The 22198-nt window shown below is 38.7% G+C and overlaps 1 protein-coding gene across 2 annotated transcripts; it reads right to left on the bottom strand.

The window, feature by feature from the left end:
- Positions 1-1208: 1208 nt before the first annotated feature.
- LOC130911900 (peptidase inhibitor 16-like) lies at positions 1209-21606 on the bottom strand. Of its 2 annotated transcripts, none has more exons than XM_057829559.1 (7): positions 20658-21606; positions 16381-16837; positions 9062-9212; positions 8605-8672; positions 7136-7245; positions 4733-4824; positions 1209-2703 (listed from the first exon to the last, which is right to left on the bottom strand). In XM_057829559.1, exons 2-7 carry the CDS (start codon positions 16603-16605, stop codon positions 2150-2152), a joined length of 1200 nt encoding a protein of 399 aa, XP_057685542.1. In that variant the 5' UTR covers positions 16606-16837; positions 20658-21606; the 3' UTR covers positions 1209-2149. The 2 variants fall into 2 exon arrangements, with proteins under 2 accessions (XP_057685542.1, XP_057685541.1); XM_057829558.1 differs by having other exon boundaries at positions 21259-21606.
- Between the last annotated feature and the right edge of the window lie 592 nt (positions 21607-22198).

The raw sequence follows: 22198 nt of genomic DNA, 5'->3' as shown, positions 1-22198 counted from the left end.
GGAAATATTAGACATCAAGTAATGATTTTAAGCTAAAAATGACAGACATTTTGAATGATAGATATAATTAATTACCTTCGTTTTATGGCTGGAACTAATATTCACATAAGAACTAAAGTTATACAACATAAAATATACAATATAAATGTAAACTACATCACATTTCTAAAATATAAACACATAATAAAATAAATAATAGCCCATTTAAATAAAATACATTGAAATGAGCTAAAACACCTGTAATTGAATAATAAGAATAACACACAGATCCTGCTTACACAATTAATTTTATTAATTTCTGTGTGGTGCTTTAACTTGAGAAAATCCACCAATAAAGCTTTTTAAACCGTTCATAAGAAAAAAAAATGATTGAGGCATTTCATGTGTAAAATACATGGTAAAATCTTTGTCATTGAGATTGCTTTTCTCTTTATCACAGGAATTCTTTTTTCTTTCAGAAATAAAACTGACCAATACGCAGGGTCTGAAAGGCAAATTGTTGCTGGATTATCTTTAAATACCCGCTACTTTTTGAGCAGAATTCTAGCTTTGTATAGGCTAATGTTCCTAATGTTGAAAGCACAAGGTGTGTAATAAACAACTAGCACATTTATAATTTACTTTTTTTCCCTTACTGTACCGAAAATGAACCGAACCGTGACCTCAAAACCGAGGTACGTACCGAACCGAGATTTTTGTGTACTGTTACACCCCTAATAGTTACTGTATATGTCCATGCATGTGTCTTAAAAGTCTCTACTTTTTAATGATTCTTAAATATTTTGCAGGAAATTTAGTCTATTCATTTTTTTTAGCATCAACAAAAGAGTTGTTTCTGTTTATTTGCTAAATTTGCTGTCAATTTTCAAAGACAACAGGACCAGCTGTTTAACTACATGAATGTCTCCAATTTTGACAATCGTCAGCCACCTGGACGAAGGCTTCGCCAACATTCTGCAGCATCTTTCTCCCTATTTTGCTGCAAGCATTGCAGATTCTTTCCACAATCTGTAACAGGTCACTGGCCTTATTGGGGAAAAAACATCTTGCTTTTAATATAGCCCCACAGAAAGAAGTCACAAGGTGTGATGTCAGGAGAACGTTGAGCCCATTCGCAGAGACTGCTGCTATATTCAGCAGATGATTCGGAAGGTTATGTTCTAGCCAGGCTGACTTTGGGTTCTTCAAGTGCTTCAATTGTAAGATAATGATGGACGTGTGGAAATATGTCCCAAAACATATTTTCACCCTTTTGCAGCTGATAACATTGTGTTCTGGCTTGAACAGTTTCATATGTCCCGTAGAATTTTAGAATGAACTTTCTTCCTTCAAAGTCTTGCCGTTAATAATTCAATGGCTTTAATCAATTTAAATAACATTAGACAATTTAGATATCAGCTGCTAAATGGTGTATACATTAGCTGCCGTTTTTATTTACTATGATAGCAAAAATATCTTTGTGCTGGTGAAGTCAGTCAAGTCAATCAAGTTATTTATTTAGCCCTTAATTACAACAATGTATCAAAGGGCTTCACAGGCCCACAATTGACAAAATATTATGATATCCCCAGATCTAAACCCCTAAAAGTGCAGAGAAAAACATAAAACCCCTTCTGGGGAAAAACAAATGCTCCTTGTTTATAAACCTCAAAGAAGGCTTGTCAAATGCAAAATTCATAAAAATATCAAAATATTTCCTGTTTGTAATTTTTTATTCCAGCAGGAGACTCCTAGTGTGTAAGTCCACTTTTCATTAAAAGAACACCATGATTACATTTAGCAGCTATCATTTTAATTGATCCACCCACCCAAACCTATCACCCCTGCCACAATGTCTCGACACACTGGCATGCATCGACGGTCATTTGGGTTCCTAGCAACCTCATATAACTTCACTTATGTGGGTCCTGAACCAATATTCAAATCGAGAACCTCTCAACCGAGGTAGGCTCACCACCACTCCACTGTGCTGCGTATTACAAAGTATTATAATTAATGAAAATAATATCCAATGAATGTGTGTACTCGTCATATAATCAATGATTTCCCCTGCTTTTACATTATGAGTACTTTAACAAACTGAATGGAATGTTTTCTCATGTGTGTGCATGTATGTCTGCATCAGTGTGTAGGCATATCATCCTTTTCTTTACAATGGCAGCGCAATGAAGATGATGAATATAAAGCAGAGGACAGGAATAAGCATGAGTTGAGGTGATAAAGGTGACGTGGCACTAATTGTCATGAACGGTCTGTCTTCCCGAGATATTTTGTTGACTGGCAGGCCATTGGTCCATACTTCTTGTTGTCCCACTTTCGAATCTTTCTTCACAGCGGCCTTCCGCTGGGCTGGAACGGAGGTCTGGAGTGGAAGAATGGTTTTGCTGCTGGTGGTGGTGGTGGTGGTGGCAATGCTGCTGCTACTGCTGATGGTGTCTACTTGGTGGTATGACTCCGCTGTTGAAGGAGGAATAGCCAGAATATTCTCCTCCTGCTCAGCCAAAGGCAGGTCAGGCTTGACTGTCACGAGAGGGTGAAGAGAGGGGCTCAGTGGCCAAGGGGTGGTGCTACTGCTCATGGTTATGTCCGCCTGGTGGAATGACTCGGTTGTTGCAGCAGACAGAAGAATCATACCGTCTTCTTCCCGCTCTTCCTCCTCCTCCTCCTCCTCTTCCACCTCTTCTCCAACATCCTTTTCAGGAACTAGACCACACATCCCAAATAACATCTTAGTAACTTTTACCATTTCCCCCCCCTTAACAACTCACTGTCAGCCTGCCTTTATTCACTGCCATTGACAGTGATTAAGGAAGCAGATGTGTTCTAAAAAATTACTGTTTTTAAATTGACCTCACAATAACTTTGGTATATTATCATTTATTATACTGGAACTAAAGAAACAGATCAACACGCTTCCTAGTATTATAATCAGACAATTGGACTTAGTAGTTAGTGTAGACATTCAATGTATTTCTTGTTGTTGTTTGTGTTTCTTTTCTTTCTTCTCTTGTGTTCATTTTTTTCTGTTCCCCCATAAACCCTTCATGTTCGCTGCTTTGTCATAATAAATGGCGTATGTTGAATGATCCCGGGCAATAGGTCTTCCATTATCCGTGTCAAACAGCTGAACAGGACAGGTTTAAAAGAAAAAAAGAAAAAAAAAAACGCTGACTCGGACTTGACTCCCATGAGCTGGGAGGGTCCAAGACTCGACTCATCTTGTGCGGCAATAACTCGAGACTCGACTTGACTCACGAGACAATGACTCGAGACTCGACAAGCTGACCCGAAAAACCTGGATTGTAAATGAGTTCTCACCTGTCATTGATCTACTTGGAACGCTTTAATACTGGTTTATTTCCTGCATACTATACTTCATAGGTTGTTTTTTTTTACATTGACTTTCATTGACAGTAGGGTTTTCCTCAAAGATAATTCTATGTGCATTGTGAGTGGGCCAGGGAACAATTGTGAAGGCCATGCAAACCTGTGACTCGACTCGACAACCATTCGACTTGACACAATTTGTCTTCACAGCCTTTGACTTGACACGACTTGTCTTTACAACCTTGTAATTCGACGCGACTTGACTCCACATAACCTCGTGACTTGACTCGACTTACCCACAACAGGTAAGACTCGGGACCTACTTCCAACTCGTATCATAGTGACACATGCAATTGACTGATTGTAACTGCTTTAGTTTTACTGTTAAAAAATTAACTCATTGGCTGTCCTTGACGACAATAGACATTTTGACTGGACCTCTCAGTAAAAACCAATTGGATGTATGAGTGGCAATGTCATAGCCTGAGTTAAATTCTGGTTAGTTTGTGCCTTAGTGTTTCTTGTCCCTGTGATTATCCATTGATTTCACCTGTTGTGGCCTGATCCTTGTGTCTTGACCAATCCACTGCCTCTTGTATCAACCACCTGTGTCTCATTGTCTTGTTACCCCATTTCTGTATTTAAGTTCCCCGTGAGTCGTCTGTTCTTATTCGGTCATTGTCTATCCAAGTGTCTATCAGAGTGTCGATGTCTCTCCCAAGGTCGGCTCTTGTTCATTTTGCGGTCCATAGCCCTCGTGTCCCTCTATCCTCTGTTTAAGTTTTTAATCCCTTTTGTTTGTACTTTGTGTTTTTGTTAGTTACCATTAAAGCATTTTTAATTCACCGCCACCCTGCCTCGCCTCCCCTTTTCCCTGCTTTCGGGTCCACCTCGCTCCCACGTAGTGACAAGCACTGAAACATTATTCAGTGCCAGCCTTGCCAGTTCGAACTAATTTGATATTTATCGCTGACAATGGCAGTGAAGTTAACAGGGGTATTTGGCATTGAACCATCAGCAGCAATGAATTAGTGTTTAACAGATTTTTTTTGTTGGCTGATCAAATGTATTGTGCAAAATGGTCAAATATCATTATACAGCAAACAGCTATCCTGGTATAAATTCTTATGTAATGTGGTCAATTCTGTCGTCTTTAATATGATTAAATGTGTGTACTGTACAATCATCAGATAATTTAGTATGTATTAATATACAAGCGTATTCTGTAATTTAGTATGCAATGTAACCAAATAAAATAGTCCTTAATGTAATTCTTTAACTAGGTAGGAATAATGGAAAATCAATTTACCATATGTTAATGACGATCAAATGTATATAATTACTTTTAAAATTATATATTTTGTGTGTATGTGTGTGTGCCTATGTGCAAATAATGTTGCCGTACCGCAAAGGTTGTTTTCACAAGTTTGTAGTTCTTCTGGACATCGGGAGCACCAGTCTCCTGGCGAATAAGGACGCTCATTGTCGTAGTTTCCCCTGCACACACACACACACACACACACATAGACACACACCATTATTGCAGTAAAAAGGTCAGGGGAAAACTATCAGAAAGACTTAAGGACACGGCTACTGATATACTTTGGTGTATTGTGTAATATTTGATGTTACTAATGATTTCATGTGCATAGTCCATAATTGTTCAGTCAACATTTTGAGTTCCACAACAATTCTAGTTTATTGTGTTATGTATAAATTAGGCATAAGGTGTACATTTAACTAGCGTTGCCAAAAGATTAAAATCTTTAATAGAGTTAATCACAGCTCAAAAATTAATTAATCGTAAATAATCGCAATTCAAACAATCTCTAAAATATGCCATATTTTTCTGTAAATTATTGTTGGAATGGAAAGATAAGACAAGACGGATATATACATTCAACATACTGTACATAAGTACTGTATTTGTTTATTATAACAATAAATCCACAAGATGGCATTAACATTATCAACATTCTTTCGGTGAAAGGGATCCACGGATAGAAAGACTCGTAATTCTTAAAGGATAAATGTGAGTTTGTATATTGTGACTAAATATTGCCATCGAGTGTATTTGTTGAGCTTTCAGGAAATGATACTGTAGCGACTTAACTGTTCTGCCCAAATGCATGATGGGAAGTGGTGCAACAGTCTCTCCCCACAATATTTATAGTTGCTGTGGGAGAGATGACAAAGCTTTTGCCAATTAAAAGCACGGCCCCAATGAATGCTTGTATCTACGCCACTCTGCCTCTTATCTCTGTATATAAGTAAAACGGTGCCATTGTGGCAATGCGTGAATGAGCGAATGCATTAGTTGCGATAAATATTTTCACGTGAATAATTTAAAAAAATAATTATCGCCCGTTAACGCGATGTATTTGACAGCCCTACATTTAACAAAAAAAAAATCTACACACAACACAACAATCTAACGATATACTGGCAAGCGGGGTAGCCAGTGGGGTGGACAACCGTGGCCACCCCCTGGTGGCGCCACTGCAAACACGGAGTTTCTACTGACTAGCATGCACTCTTGTAAGAAGCTCTTGACATCCTTTCTTCCTATTGTCCCCCGCCGGATATTTCGATGCAAATGTAGTATGGCGGGTGTCGAAGTGCCGCTTTATATTTGACCTTTTCATAGATGCAATTTTATCATTGCATATTAGACACACCGCAGAACCTGCTCTTTCCACAAAGGCAAATTCCTCTGTCCATTCCTGCTGAAAAGTACAATACTTTAGAGACTTGTTGTACTTTAAAAGTGTTGAAATTATACAAAATGCACACATTGCTTGTATTTTTAGGTTTAGACATATTGTATGGCTCTCACGGAATTACATTTTAAAATATGTGGTGTTCATGGCTCTATCAGCCAAAAAGGTTCTCGACCCCTGATGTAGAGGAAAGGATTACTGAACACATTTGAGTATAAATGGGATTTTTTTTAAGGATACAAGACTTGAAAAAAAGAATTTGAGGGATGAATATCTGGATCTAAGATTCAAATGTTTTAAATAATTCAAACAAGGAGGCGGTAATACTTTATCAAGTTGACTGCTAATCAATAAACATCAAGAAGTCATACAACTTCCAATTTAGAGGACAGTTGTTTTTCTGGATGGGTGAATGCAAGACAGTAGGACGGAGAATTTCTAACCAAGCCGACGAACAGGTGTTCACTGCTACATTATCAATAGCTCCAACGAGAGTGAGCGGTGTAAGGCTTCATTCTTTTGACTGCAAGCTGTATGCAAGAAAATAGAACTGCTATCAAGATAAAGGCTGCAACTGTGGCTGCCTCGTATCAGCAGAAGCAGTCTTACAGCTAAATCATACTCTTATGTCAGAGTATCATCTAGGCATACTATACTCATACAATAGGTTTAACAGTGTAAGGGAACGTATGACTTTAGCTATTTGCTGTGGCATGCCATTTATCCTCTGTTGTTGTTATGAGGTTTTCTTCAGAAAGTACTGTAATTAAAAAATGTGGCAAGGTGCACACTCGTTCTTTGTAATCTCAAATATGTTTAGCGATTACCTATGAACTTCTAACATAACATAATGTCGTTAATCCAATTGTTTTTGTCCAGAGCGTACGGGTGTTGTTCGTCAATCAATGCACTTTTAGTGTCATAGCTCAACTGAGAAAATCTTTTCATGACTAAGTGCTGCCTCGGCTAACTCGTAACACTTTTCCAAACAATCAGTCAGCACCCGTCCAGTATGGCCGCTGCCAGACAGATTCCGCAGATGTTGTTCACATGAATATAACTATCAATGAAGTCTGATAATCACTGACGCTGGGTAGTAGTTGCACACCAGGAAAGAGATCTTCTCCCAGTCCAGACCCTCCATGGTGCTACACTGGTGGACGGCACAGCCCACCGCATGTGTATCCGACCACACCATCTGCAAATTCAAGGCAGAGCCTCACGTCACCTACATTCATCAGATGTATACAGTTAAATATGTATATCCATCCAACATAACATTAAGCATGAGCCCCCATGTGCACTAATAAGCACCACTACAAATGGTCTATTTTCTTTAAGAAGCCTATGTATTGTGTGTTGGACCCTGATCAAGAAAATTCACCTCTTGCATTTCCCTTCAAGTGACAAATGTAAAATAATACTGTTGGACTGATACTGATATCGATGCGGCACTAAAATAACGTAATCGGCATTGGCGAGTACTAAAAGATAACATACCGATGCTGTGTAATATGTACGTTTCAAGAGCTGGTTTCCAACTGCTGGTCGTCCGAGTCAAGATGGCAACCAGCTAAGCATGCCACCAAAAAATGAGAGCGTTTGTTGTCCTTCCCAAGATGCTGTCTAAATGTCTAATCGTTGGGTGTCCAGTCATCCTTCTATTGTAAGTTTAAATGGGTTGATCACTATGGTAGACGTCAAATCTATTTGAAATGACAAGGTGGCAGCGAATGAACATTTGTCCATTCAGCTGTGTCTGATCAAGCCAAGTTAGCACTTACTTTACATTCAAGTGAGTATGCAGTATTCATTCATTCATCTTCCGTTCTGCATATCATCGCTAGCGTTTCAAGGGTGCTGGAGCCTATCCCAGCTAACTATCCACAGTAGGCGGGGAACACCCTCAGTTGGTTGCCAGCCAATAACAGGGCACAATGAGACAAACAACCATTGGCGCTCGCACTCATAGCTAGGGACAAATTTGGAGCGTTCAATCAGCCTACCATGCAATTTTTTAGGATGTGGGAGGAGACTGGAATAACCAGAGAAAGCCCACGCAGACAAGGGAAGAACATGGAAACCCAGAAAGGCCGGAACCCAGGATTGAACCCGTTGATCTCAAAACTGTGAGGCGAACGTGCTAACTACTCAACCATCATGCCCCCCGGGTTTGCAGTGATTTAGTACTAAAAAAATGTGGTACCGGTACGGTATCAGCATTGGCTGATACCACACAACTGGAGGTCTGAATTGGTATCGGGAGCCAAAAAAATGGTATTGGTGCATCATTATTATACCTGGCCTGGAATTGTGAAAATTAAAAATTAAAGAAAATTAAAGACAAATGAAATGTGAATTGTGAGAAAATAAAGGCAGTCATATTTGGAGTATTCAATATATTAATATTAAGTATTAATTTAATATTTGAGGCTAATGTGGGAAACAGGTCCAAACAGGAATTGTTGACACCGCTTTCACCTCATGAAAGCGTGGCTATACTTGGCCCACTTACTGTGTGTGTGTTTATGTGTGATTGTAAGGGTGCATCACTGACCTGTGTGTAGTGTCCACACATTTTGTCTTCATCACAACTGTTGTTTTGGAAGTCATAGTTGAGATGTTCTACATACGCACACACACACGCAAACATACAGAGACACATTTTTAGTTATTGAATTTGGAGCAAGACACAGATGTTAATCCACCTTCTATAATTCAACTGAGATGAGGTTACTGTAGATGGCTGCCGGGAGCTACTGTTGAGGATAGCTGGTCAAATGATGCTAAAAAATTGGGTATTTGTAGTTTTTCTAAGCTTTTTGTGGTACAATAAAGTATCATCAAATGTGATCTAGTCAAATTTAGTGTGTCATGTAATTTAGTATGTAATGTTATCTAATAATGGTGCATGTAAGTTGATTGATTAATGTTGTATTTTTTTTCTTCCACCGCAAAAAGTTAGGTGTATGAGCGTATATTAACTCTCTAATGTGCCTCCTCTGCTTACTTACCAAGGAACCACTTCTCCATCGCTGCTCGCAGGTCCAGGGTTCCAGTGCTGGCGTAGAGGTTCTCTCCTGTGTCCTCAAGGTCGGGGTTATGATTCCAGATGCACTTGGCAGCATAGCCCTCAGCCAACACCTTCAACGTTGGGTCCCATTTCTGAAGAAGCAACAAGTGGGTGATGGCCTCGCAAGTCAGTACAATTATGGTCTTCATGTCTACCCACTAACACTCAATTCTTTAACTTTAAAGTTATAGAGCACTGATATTAATTCATTTTTTTCTTGCCTCTTTTTTTGTCTGAGTCAGAGAACTGTGTCAATTGATATCCATTAAAATAGAAAAAAAATAGCACAACTGATCATCAGAAAACATAGCATTAATTTTCATTGTTACGCTGACGACACAGTTGTATTTATCAATTAAACCTGATCATATCAGGCAAGTGGATATACTAAGTATCTGCATCCGAGATGTAAATACCTGGATGAGCACTAATTATCTTTTACTTAACCCTGAAAAGACAGAAGTCCTTATAATAGGCCCTAAAAGTGTGAGAGACTCTCCAACTTCCCAGATAGTCACTCTGGACAATGAGAGTGTAGCCTCCAGCACCACAGGTAAAAACCTAGGAGTTCTATCTGACCCAGACCTATCATTTAAAGCTCATATTAAACAAACCTGCAGAACAGCCTTTTTTCACCTGCGCAACATAGCCAAAATTAAAAATATTCTGTCTAAAAGCGATGCAGAAAAATTAATTCACATGTTCGTTACATGTAGATTGGATTACTGTAAGGAGTTACTCGCAACTTGTCCTAAAAGTTCCTTAAAAGGTCTTCAGCTAGTCCAGAACGCAGCAGCAAGACTTTTCATAGGAACTAATAGAAGAGAGCACATCACCCCTGTGCTCCAAGCCCTTCACTGGCTTCCAGTCGAGTTTAGAATTCAATTTAAAATCCTCCTTCTTACATTCAAAACCATTAATGGTTTGGGGCCATCTTATCTCACGGATGCTCTGGTTCCATACCACCCCAACAGAACACTTCATTCTCAGAATGCAGGTCTACTGGTAGTTCCCAGGGTCTCTAAAAAAGTACAGTAGGAGCTAGAGCCTTTAGTTACCAAGCTCCTGTCTTATGGAATCAGCCTCCAGCTAACATTAAAGAGGCCGACACAGTCTGTACATTTAAGATGAGACTAAAAACATTTCAATTTGACAAAACTTATGGTCAGGCTAGTTGAAAACAGACTAGACTCACAGTTCAGTCTCAGCTGCTCTAGGAGCTATAATGCTGGGGGAAGTACAGCCACTGAGTCCTATCCACTGTTTTTCACTCTACTTACCACTTGTCTTTACTTTATTTCTCTTTTCTAATATCTAAGATCTAAGGATGGGGGATGTCCATGACATGTACTCATCTCATTCATTTACTTCAGGGGTCCCCAAACTACAGCCCGCGGGCCGTATCCGGCCCGCCTCTACATTTGGTCCGGCCCCCTGAACAATACCAGAGAGCATTTTGATGCCCCCCCCCCCCCCCCCCCCCAATAGTGCTATTTATTTCCTAGCTTTTTTTTCTGTGAAGAACCCAGAGAAGATTATTTGGTTATTATCCATTTAATTAATAGTGTTATTTAGGGTGACCAAATGTCCTCTTTTGCCCGGACAAGTCCTACTTTCACGTAGTATCCTCGTGGTCCGGGTGGGTTTTATGAATTCATAGAAATGTCCGGTTTTTATGATTTTTCACGGGACCAATTTGAAGAGAATCCCCTCGGCCGTTGGGCGGCAGAGCCTGCCTGCGATGACATGGCTCCTAGTAGTAAAGAGGGAAGGAGTAGTTCTTCTTGTTTTTGTTGGCAGTTTACCCCTATCATGAGGTATTACCGCCATCTACTGGGTTGACGATTTGGCCACAACGCCTGAAATTTTTTACGATAAATACGTATGTAATGGCAGCTGTTGACTTCTGTCGGAGCTTTGACTGTAGAATCCCGTTTGGTGTCGCATCGTTGCGCTGCCGATGATTGTAAACTTTTTAGCAAAGTTTGATTTTTGCCTCAGCTAGCTATCAGTAAGCTAAACCGCGCTAGGCATTATGGGAAACGTAGTTTTGAACTGCTACATTTGGAAACATGCTGGTTGAATAGTTGAATAGTAGTCAGTTTATTTCGGTTTTTGTTTGTGTCCAGTCTATAACACTGAATGAGAATATCAATTGAATGGTAATAACAATTTGCCAAGGACACTTGTCGTGTTAGTAATTCATAAAAATGTTTAGTTGGCACATAGCCTACTGTGTGTATGTGTATTGACTGGACTACATTTCTATGGGTCTGCATTATATATTATACGTATATCTATTATATATATATATATATATATATATATATATATATATATATGGCGGAAAACACAGACAAGACTGAAAAAGCAGTTTCTGCTCTTGCACTCCTCTTTAAAAGAAAATGCTGTATTTTAAGCCAAAACAACTGTTGTGTTTGATAGAACAACATGTCTAAATGCTGCAGTAACAGATTCATGGTGCATTAAGCCCCCGAAATATTTTTAATTTGTCCATTTCACCGTGAAAACCCACGTTAACAGACATCGCGCAACCGCTTTAGTTTCAACCCTGCCGTAAAACGAAGGTAATTTATTATATTTTTTATTCAAAATGTCTGTTATTTTTAGCTTAAAATCATTAATCGATGTCTCATATTTCGTTTAAAAAAAAAAAAAAAAAGACAAAATAATTATTCACTCATATATTTTAAACAAATGACGTCACAATGAAAAAAAAAAATGGCGTCTGTAAAAAAGTCTCGGATATCTACCTCATAACTATCGCTTAATTGTATTTTTTTGTCACTATCGCATTTTCTCCGATATGTTAGATGATAAATAATCGATCCAAATAAAAAAAAAATTTTTTGAAAAAAACGTTTAAAAGGGTAAATATATGAAAAAGAAAATCTGAACCAATCCTTGTTGTCTGCAATTTCTGCATCGCGACCCTTGTTATATTACCATGTTTCACCCATAAAATCCCCCCAAAATCCGGCTTTGGCCATTCACAGCTTTGTCTTGACACTCGGTGATGCATGCTACATGGAGTTTTTGGATCGAAACAAGGCAAGTACGCAATAATATCTCGTTAAAGTCATGGCGTCTGTAATTCTGCTCTCGCGTGCTCTCACCTCCAGATTGGGTTTTGCTGTTTAAAAAAAATTTTTTTTTAAATGCACTCCTTCTCAAAATTTTTCTTCCCCTAGAAAATAGAGATTTTAAGCTTTCCAATGATGTATAACACATGCATATCGGACAATTTTGAAAGTTGGCTAAATTTGGGGGTCTCTGAGCGGAACTTCAAGTCACCTGAGTGTTTTCCGCCATATATATATATATATATATATATATATATATATATATATATATATATATTTTTTTTTTTTTAAGTCATTATTTTTTTTTTTTTTTTCAAACTGCATTTTTCCATCCAGAGTGAGGGGGCACACTTTAAATATATCTTTGAGAGAACTTCGAGTAAAATTTAAGTATCTTGAGGCCGGGCTGAGTGTTCTCTTTTTTTGGACATCAAAATATGGTCACCCTAGTGTTATTGTAGGAAAGTGCCTTGGCAGTGCATAAACACGTTTGGCAGATGAGTTACCTAGGGTGACCAAACGTCCTCTTTTGCCCGGACAAGTCCTACTTTCATGTAGTATCCTCGTCATCCGGACGGGTTTTATAAATTCATAAAAATGTCCGGTTTTTATGATTTTTCACGGGACCAATTTGAAGAGAATTTCTCCGACCGCTGGGTGGCAGCATTTGACATGGCTCCCACTAGAAGGAAGGGAAGGAGTAGTGATTCTTGTTTTTGTTGGCAATTTACCCCTATCATGAGGCATTACTGGCATCTACTGGGTTGACGTTTTGGCCACAACGCCTGCCCAGTTGTTAAGTTTTTAATGATAAATACGTATATAACGGCAACTGTTGACTTCTGTCGGAGCTTTGACTGTAAAATCCCGTTTGGTGTCGCATCCTTGCGCTGCCGATGATTGTAAACATTTATAGCAAAGTTTGATTTTTCATCAGATAGCTATCAGTAAACTAAACCACGCTAGGCAGTATGGGAAACGTAGTTTTGAACTGCTACGTTTGGAAACATGCTGGTTGAACAGTTTGTCAGTTTACTTCGGTTATTGTTTGTGTGCAATCTAGAACATTGAATGAGAATATCAATTGAATGGGAATAACAATTTGTCAAGGTCAATTGTCGTGATAGTAATTTATAAAAATGTTTAGTTGGCACATAGCCTACTGTGTGTATGTGTGTTGACTGGACTACATTTACATGGGTCTGCATTATATAATTATATATATATATATATATATATATATATATATATATATATATATATATATATATATATATATATATATATATATATATATTAGTCATTATTCTTTTTTTTTTTTTTTTTTGTCAAACTGCATTTTTCCATTCAGAGTGCAGGGGCGCACTTTAAATACTTTAAAGTTATATAGACATCTTTGAGTGAACTTCGAGTAAAATTCAAGTATCTTGAGGTCGGGCTGAGTGTCCTCTTTTTTGGAAATCAAAATATGGTCACCCTAAGTTACCTGCTTAGGGTATTCGTTAGCCGCCACGAACTAACCGCTAGCCGCCGTGTGCTAACCGTTAGCCGCTAGCGCTAATCGCTAATGCTAATCGTTGGCCCCTTTGGCTACATGGTGGAGGCTGAATTTTGTTTGTTGCCAATTCACTTATCTAAATTGTTAGTTATTTTCCTGCTGAATGTGTCTGCTCATTATTGTGAATGATTACCATTGTATGCATTATGTAAGCAGTGTATTTCATTTATATTATATTTAATGTTGTTCCTGTTAATTTAGATATGTTTTAATACAGTATATGCTTATAGGTTATATATATATATATATATATATATATATATATATATTAGGGCTGTCAAAATTATCGCGTTAACGCGCGGTAATTAATTTTTTTAATTAATCACGTTAAAATATTTGACGCAATTAACGCACATGTCCTGCTCAGAAAGTATTCTGCCTTTTAGTAAGTTTTACAGCAAGGCTTTTTGCGCTGTCCAACAGCGAACTCTTGTGGTCCCTTTGCGACATGGTTTATTATTTTCTTCTTTTCTTTCTTCATTATGGCTGCACGACGTCTCGGGCTGATAATGTTGTGCTTATATGATCCTTGGACAAGATTTGTCCGTAAGTATGGTTGTTGTAAAGAATGTACATATTATGTTAGTAAGCGAAATGTTATATTTTTTGTATGAGACGCTTTTTGTTTATGTTTAGTGAACCTGTATAGCGTGCTAAGCTAACGTTGTTGCTAATGCAATGCTTGTGTACTTTTATTTTGTAGTTTTACGACGGTCTAAAGAGGACAATGGTTTGAGGCCATTTTATTAATAAATCAGATGAAAAAGGAAGTCTACTTATTAAGGCGTCGTTCACTAGCTGTCTAGCTTTGTAAAAAGTAGACGCTTCGGAGTGAGGACAGCATAGACAGATTTAAATGACAGTAGAGTGAAATGCCCACTCCAGTCCTTATGTACCGTATGTTGAATGTATATATCCATCATGTGTCTTATCTTTCCATTCCAACAATTTATTTTACAGAATATATATATAATTTACAGAAAAATATGGCATATTTTATAGATGGTTTGAATTGCGATTAATTGCGATTAATTACGATTAATTAATTTTTAAGCTGTAATTAACTCGATTAAAAATTTTTAATCGTTTGACAGCCCTAATATATATATATATATATAAAATATTACTGACATGTTATATGGTTATCTTGTATTCACAGAAACCACAATACAACAAAATAAATCTCATTCTCCTTTCATCATCATTAAAGGAAACAAATAAATCCTGAACGTCCCCTGTTGATTTTCTGATCGGAGTCACAACTCCATAGCGTCGCCGGCTTTATACCACACACTCACAGAGGGATCCCTAGTCAAATTAACCCACTTTTTCAGTTATTATTATTATTATTATTTTTACTTTTGTTCCGTGAAGAATCCAAAAAGGGTTACTTGATTGTGGCTTTCTGAAAAACAATACATTTTTACATATAGGCACTCCTGCAATCGTCACACTTTTTCTGTTACAAACTGACCCCGGCCCCTCATCAGAGAAGGGAAAAGTTATGTGGCCCTCACAGGAAAATTTGGGGGGGGCCTGATTTACTGTATCTGACTGTGTATCAAAATTACTCTGTAAAGCCCTCTGAGATAAACCTGTTCTGGTATAGGGCTATACAAATAAAATTGAACTGTTCACCCATAAAAACCAAACATGCTGCATGATCAGCCCAAATGAAAAGTTTTTTTTTTAATTTTTTTTTTAAACACCATAAAAAGCTGATTTCAGGCGAAAGAAGCAGTGGAATGGGTGGAGCAAAAAAAAAAAAAGGGGGGGGGGGGCTGGGTAAAAACAACAACAACACAACATTGCACTTACACCCTGAACTGGTTGCCAGACAATCGCAGGGCACATATAGACAAACAACCATACATGCACACACTCACACCTATTAATTTGGAGTGTTCAATCAGCCTCCCACACATTTTTCTTGGGATGTTTTTTGCATGTTTTGGGGATGTGGGAGCGAGCTGGAGTTTGTATTCAAATATTGCATAGTAAAATCTTTTTTTTTTTTTTAAACATTGTAATGTGCTTTGGAAATTGGTGTTTTCCTCTCTTTTTTGAAACACTGACAACTGATAAAACTGTAAAACTGCGTTTGTGTGTGTTTAAATCATTTTCGCAACTCAAACCAGGTTAAGTAATCTGGGCTGCACATTCCCTTTTTTCTCTGCAAGCTTTCTACATCTGCAAATACTTAGCGATTAGACACACGCGCACACACACAATTGACACAGACCAGCAATTGTTACATTCAACTTGTATATTTGAGAAGTTGTATTGTCTGAGTGATAAATATTAAAGATACTGTTCATAGATTTTAGGGAGTTTCATCTGCTTTTAGCTTGCCCTTCTGTTAAATTCTTCACTTGTTTTTTGTATGACTTGTTTGCAAGCAAAATCATATCCGATTTGCATATCACTATAATACTAGATTCTTAATTGACATGTGTTTTTAATGTAGAAGGAAGTCAGAGAACTCCGAGAAATCCACACAGGCACAGCGAGAACCTGCATGAGGATGTGCAAATCACCCTTCCAATCATTAAGTATTCACAACATAGCTTGTTGAGCATGGGTGCGTTTTGGGCTTACCAGAGGCAGCATGGCGGAGGCAGTCGGGGACACCTGCCCTCTGTAGTGGTTGTGGAGCTCCACCAGCAGCTCCTCCCCTTCTTCGGTGAGGGAGCTCCAAGCTCCCGGAGCCAGCAGCAGAGCCAGGAGCAGCCAAGCCCGCAGAAGAGCACCCAAGCCCACGGAGCTGTCAGACCTGCCCATTCTCCTCACCTCATGAAGGGCTAATGTACCTTTATGTTGCATGTTGGGAAACAGAGTTCTTGCAGTGTCGAGAGGGAGAGGGAGGTCCGTCCAGAGGTGTCTGTGTGTGTGCTTTTTGTGTGTCTTGTCGTCTCCACGTTGCAGATGTGTGCCTTGATCACCACCACAGCAGCTTTAAGAGTGAAAGGGTCCTCCCTACACACATACACACTGCATCCTCTTCCTCCTCCATCATCCCACCCTCCTTCTCCTTCCATCAACTTTACAATGAAAGCTGAAACAGAAAAGACACTTTTTACACTGAACCCACTGAAGTAAGATATTGCTAAAACTGGCAGCACTTTCAGACAGCAATGGACTCATGTACTCAGATCATTGCTTTGGACCCAACAAAGTAGTAGATGTCTTTGCGACGATTGACGTCAGTGTCAATTCCATACAACTACTGTTAAAACATTCTCACACAAAATTTGCTATTGGCTCTTCAACATTGTTCTTCAGTTCTTGACTTCATTGTTGTTTTGGGGTTGTTTTTTTTTTTGTTTTGCCAATTTACGTTTTTCTTCCGTTCTTGGTTGTTACATGACTCCAACTTGGTCTTTCGGCTCCTGAATTTGTTCTTGACATGGTTCTTTAGGTTATTTCTTTAGTTAATCGTTTTAATTTCGGTCTTGGTTCTTGATTGAGTCTACATTTTTTACTTGGTTCCTAACTTGTTTTTTCAACTCCTGCCTTGTAACTTAGTCCATGTGAGTAATTAGTGTATTTAACCCCTGGGCGATCAGGTCAAAAATATAAGAGGAATCTCACACACAAAAACACAGAGACGTGTGAGTGTTAATGTAATGAAGAACAAGAAGAAATTACAAGAGCATAAGAACCACAACAAAATGTGAGTGGATCATGTCCTGGAAATGTTCCTAAGATGCAGGGTGGAGCACCAACAAATAACTCACTTCACATATGCAGTCATTTATTCTATTTGCACATTGCTACATCGCAATGTGTGTGTGTGCGTATGTGTGCAAACCTTGGATGGAATTTCCCTTTTACATACAATGCGCGAAAAATGGGAAAACAGACACAGAAACGCACACATCTACGTACATCATGAGAAGACTATGCAGTGATGTGTGAGCCCCACCCTTGTGATCTAGTTGCCATTGACTAACTACTAATGGCTAACAGATGATTATGTGAAAATGTGTTAATTTCTTGTTTTGCTCATGTCCTCATATGATTTACGGACAGTCCGCTCACGCATGCTTAGTGTTTCTGCATATGTTGCAGACCTAATTTGTGATCAGTTAAATTCAAATCATTCACACAACAAACTTTGCAGCAGACTTGCATGTTGTCACACATCCAAATATAAACTTTGTTTGACTTTAGGTTTTTCTTTAGTTCTAAAGTTTCCAACTAGGCGTTCACATTAAGTGTTCAGAGAGCCTGATGAAAATGATGATGTCATGGCTATGGAAGCCAACACCTCCTTGGAGACCATGTCAAACATTTCAGCAAACATCTGGACCAGTGGACCCCAACCCAGGAACTGGTTCAAATTGATATTTGCCGTCTTCACATCCAAGGCCAGAAGACATAGTAGTTCTTACATTTGTATATTTGTGCTGGAGTGTAGGAAGCTGGTGTGCTTCTTGACTACTGTTGAGCGCCACCTGAGCATGAACTATCCATACACTAAGCCTAAGTCAGGAGGTGCAGCCCTCCTTACTAGGGATGTCCTCGATCTGATCACGTGATTGGAAATCGGGCCATTTTTCAGAGGATCGGAATCAGGTGAAAAGGATCAGGTTTTTCATATCATTTTTTAATTTTGTTTTTTTAACCCAAACAAAATACAGATATACAATGGCATCGCCAAAATAAACAAAAACATACAGCAACATTCGCACTATGAAGGTGCACCTGACTATAAACCACCACCCACCAAATTTGACACGAAAATGGCATTTGTTCATGGATAAACCACACTGGATTATAAACTGCAGCTGTCCCACTGTATTATGGGATATTTACACCAAAATAAATTAATCGGTAACACTTTGACAGCTGCATAATACGACTGTAATAAGACCAAATGAACCACCATGAAGCCTTGAACCAATTGGCTGCAAAGCTTCATTGTTTCAAGAAGCTTCATTTGGCCACCACTGCTCCCTTGGGGGAGACAGTCAACCTCTGCTAACAATACTGTTGTTGTCAACGTGCCTCCTAGCATGCATTGCAGCACTACAGATGTAAATAAGAATCAAAATTCATGTTCTGTGTAAATTATTTCTTCAGTTACTGTTCCAGTCGTTTCATTAATTGCTGGTTATGGTATTTGGTAACACTTAGACAGTGGCGCCATAAGACTGTCAAGCTTGACAAAAATGGAGTTAGTGACACAATTTGCCAGATGACACGTAATGATATCTGTCATAAGCATTCAGTAATACCCATGATAGTGTCATGTCATAATTATGACGGCGCTGTCAAATAAAGTTACCGATTAATCCAAATAATTAAATAAATCAACAAATATGCCGCACTGGACTATAAGCCGCACGATTCTAAACGAAGGATAAAAGTAGTGACTTATAGTCTGAAAATTACGGTATACGTTTTATACTCTGCAACACTCCCAGAAAAAGCGGGAAAGGAAGTACCGCAAACAATACAGTACTGTAACTTGTTTGGAACTTTTGTTTGAATGAGAAAAAAAAAGAAAAAAAATTGCGTCGGATCGGGACTTGACATTGGCAGATTTTCAAAATCAGGGGACTCCGATGCAAAAATATGCCATTAGGACAGCCCTACTCTTTATCATCAACTCATTCACTTTGAAACATCATGTCACAAGACATCTTCTTTCAAGCACCACAAAACATTGTGTTTTATGGCTGCATGAACAGAACAAAAAGATTAGATTCCCTTCTTTCAACATAAAGAAAAATTTGTTTCTACTTTTTCGTCTTTAGTTAGGAACAGTTGAGCATCACAAACAACAATGTATACGTTTTTGGTAGTGAATGAGTTAACTACTATCTGCAGTTTACTGAATGTAGTTCTCTCTGGTGTGCTACACAAAATATACAGCTGAGTTTTAGTACCAGCATCCAACATGTGGGAGCAGGTTTTTACAAATCTTTTTTTCCCAGATGTCAGTTTCAAAAAACATGAACCAGTCACACCTACAACCAATTAGTTTTCAATTAACCATGCGATCAGAAACTTGAACTATGTTTAGTTATGGTTGCTTATCAGGAGGCATACCCCAAAGTCGTTACACCATTCACAGGAACAATTATTTGTGAGTACACTTTCCAGTACTTTACAGTGTGTAACCGTGTCGGGCAAGGCAAGCACCCTTGATAACAAATAAAAACACAGGTCTGGCAAAAATAATGAAGCAGCAGAGGTGGTGCCAACAATGTACAATTTATTTAATTTTAGTGAATTTATTTTTAACAATCATAAAACACACTCTCTATTCAAAACTTCCTAAAATCTTTGTGTGAATATTTGAAAAAAAATTAACTCACCGCAAATCAAGGATGTTGGTTTGCATAGGGACGGTAGGGACATAACACTACCAAATTTTCAGGATGCTCAAATTGTCCCCACCAACTTTTAAGCAATCTTATTTGCATTGTATAATGAGTTCAGTTATAATAATAATCATATTTAAATAATAATATAAAAATTTTGATCGTCTTCCAATAGGGATAGAATAGACCCTGCCATTATTAAGTGAATTATTTTCATTATGTTCACTTACATTTATCCCTTTTCACTTGCTGAATGTGCCATGTCCCCCCCCCCCCAAACGCATGTTTGATTGGCTGATGACTTGACCACCCCTCCCGCCACACAGACACACACTCACACAGCCCCAACAGATTCATGTTGACAACATGCCGCCCCCTTCGAAGAGGAGGGATATTAGAAGTTTTTCAGTTAGCAGCAGCCACTGTAAGTAATGTAAAAAGACGTCCATGTTGTGGAGGTGAGGGAAACACCACTAATTTTGCTACTGAGTGTCCGACATGCATCAGAGTTAGCATAACATTAAACTGTGTGAACTTGCCTACCTGCAAAATGACTGTGGTCAGGCCAGCCTCCACAAGGAACAACGAAGTTGAGCTAGCCATCCCTCATTTGGATCATTATTTGCATTGTGGTAATGCAACGTGGTGGCTTCAGAGTGCAAGTCCCTTTATTAAATGTAGCTCCAACCTCAGTTATAATCTGTTTTGTCTTATTAATGTCCCGTCCCCAGCAAAAATGTACATGCAGGTTATGCTGTTATATCAACCCTACCAATGTTGAGACGAAACCTACGCCCTTGCTGCAAACAACTCAAACTCAAGTGAAAATATCCCCCAACCAAGAAAAAGGCAGAAAAAAAAAATAACTACCAAGTTCGGTTCAGTTAAATTCTTTAAAACGATTTGAGTGAATTAAAAGGGAACTTGACTAAACAGAGAAACTTGATTAAACACGGGGAAAAAGGGAACTTGACTAAACAAGAAACTTGATTAAACACAGCGAAAAAGGGAACTTGACTAAACAAGAAACCTGATTAAACAGCAGTGGCAAACGCCCCCCTTACTTCAGGTGCTCACTGCTAACACAATAACAACATAAGGTTAACCAATTCAACCCAATCAGGCACAAAAAATGTAAAAGTACCTCAAACAGAGCCAGCTCCGCGCAAAAGCTGGTTGTCAGCAGGTTTCGTGTCTTCAAGGGCCAAAAAGGCAAACAACCTGCACAGCACCTGTGCATGAGCCAATTTATAGCACACGGTGGAGGATTGGCAGTCAATTAGGCATGATGCATTTGACAGTGGAAATATTGGGCACCCTATCTTTCCACACTTAGTTCACTCATTCAGCTCATTAATTCACCAACTATGTAAAGTGACGGTTACCACTCAGAAGGTGTACCCACAAGTCTTTGCGCTATTCACAGGCGCAAAGCCTAAAAGGAATCGAACATGCAACATAGAATACATACAGTGTATCACAAAAGTTAGTACACCCCTCACATTTCTGCAGATATTTAAGTATATCTTTTTATGGGACAACACTGACAAAATTACACTTTGACACAATGAAAAGTAGTTCGTGTGCAGTTTATATAATAAAGTTAGTTTATTTTCACCTCAATATAACTGTAATATAAAACGGTACACAAGAAAGCCCGCAAACAGTTTGCTGAAGACATGTCACAAAGCGCATGGATTACTGGAACCATGTCCTATGGTCTGATGAGACGGGCGGGCTTTCTTGTGTACTGTCTTCAGAAGAGGCTTCCTCCTGGGGTGACAGCCATGCACACCAATTTGATGTAGAGTGCGGCGTATGATCTGAGCACTAACAGGCTGATCCCCCACCTCTTCAATCTCTCTGACAGCACTCCTGTAACGAGTCACATGACATTTAGTGGGGGGGGCAAGCAGTACTCAATTTGGACATTTAGGGAGGTACTTTTTTTCAAAGGGGTGTACTCACTTTTGTTGCCAGGGGTTAGATGTTAATGGCTATATTTTGAGTTATCTTGAGGGGAAAATTAATTACCTTTATTATATAAGCTGCACACAGACTACTTTTCATTGTGTCAAAGTGTC

Source organism: Corythoichthys intestinalis, chromosome 2, assembly GCF_030265065.1.
Source record: "Corythoichthys intestinalis isolate RoL2023-P3 chromosome 2, ASM3026506v1, whole genome shotgun sequence".
NCBI classification, from domain to species: domain Eukaryota; kingdom Metazoa; phylum Chordata; class Actinopteri; order Syngnathiformes; family Syngnathidae; genus Corythoichthys; species Corythoichthys intestinalis.
This window is presented reverse-complemented; position numbering and strand designations above follow the sequence as displayed.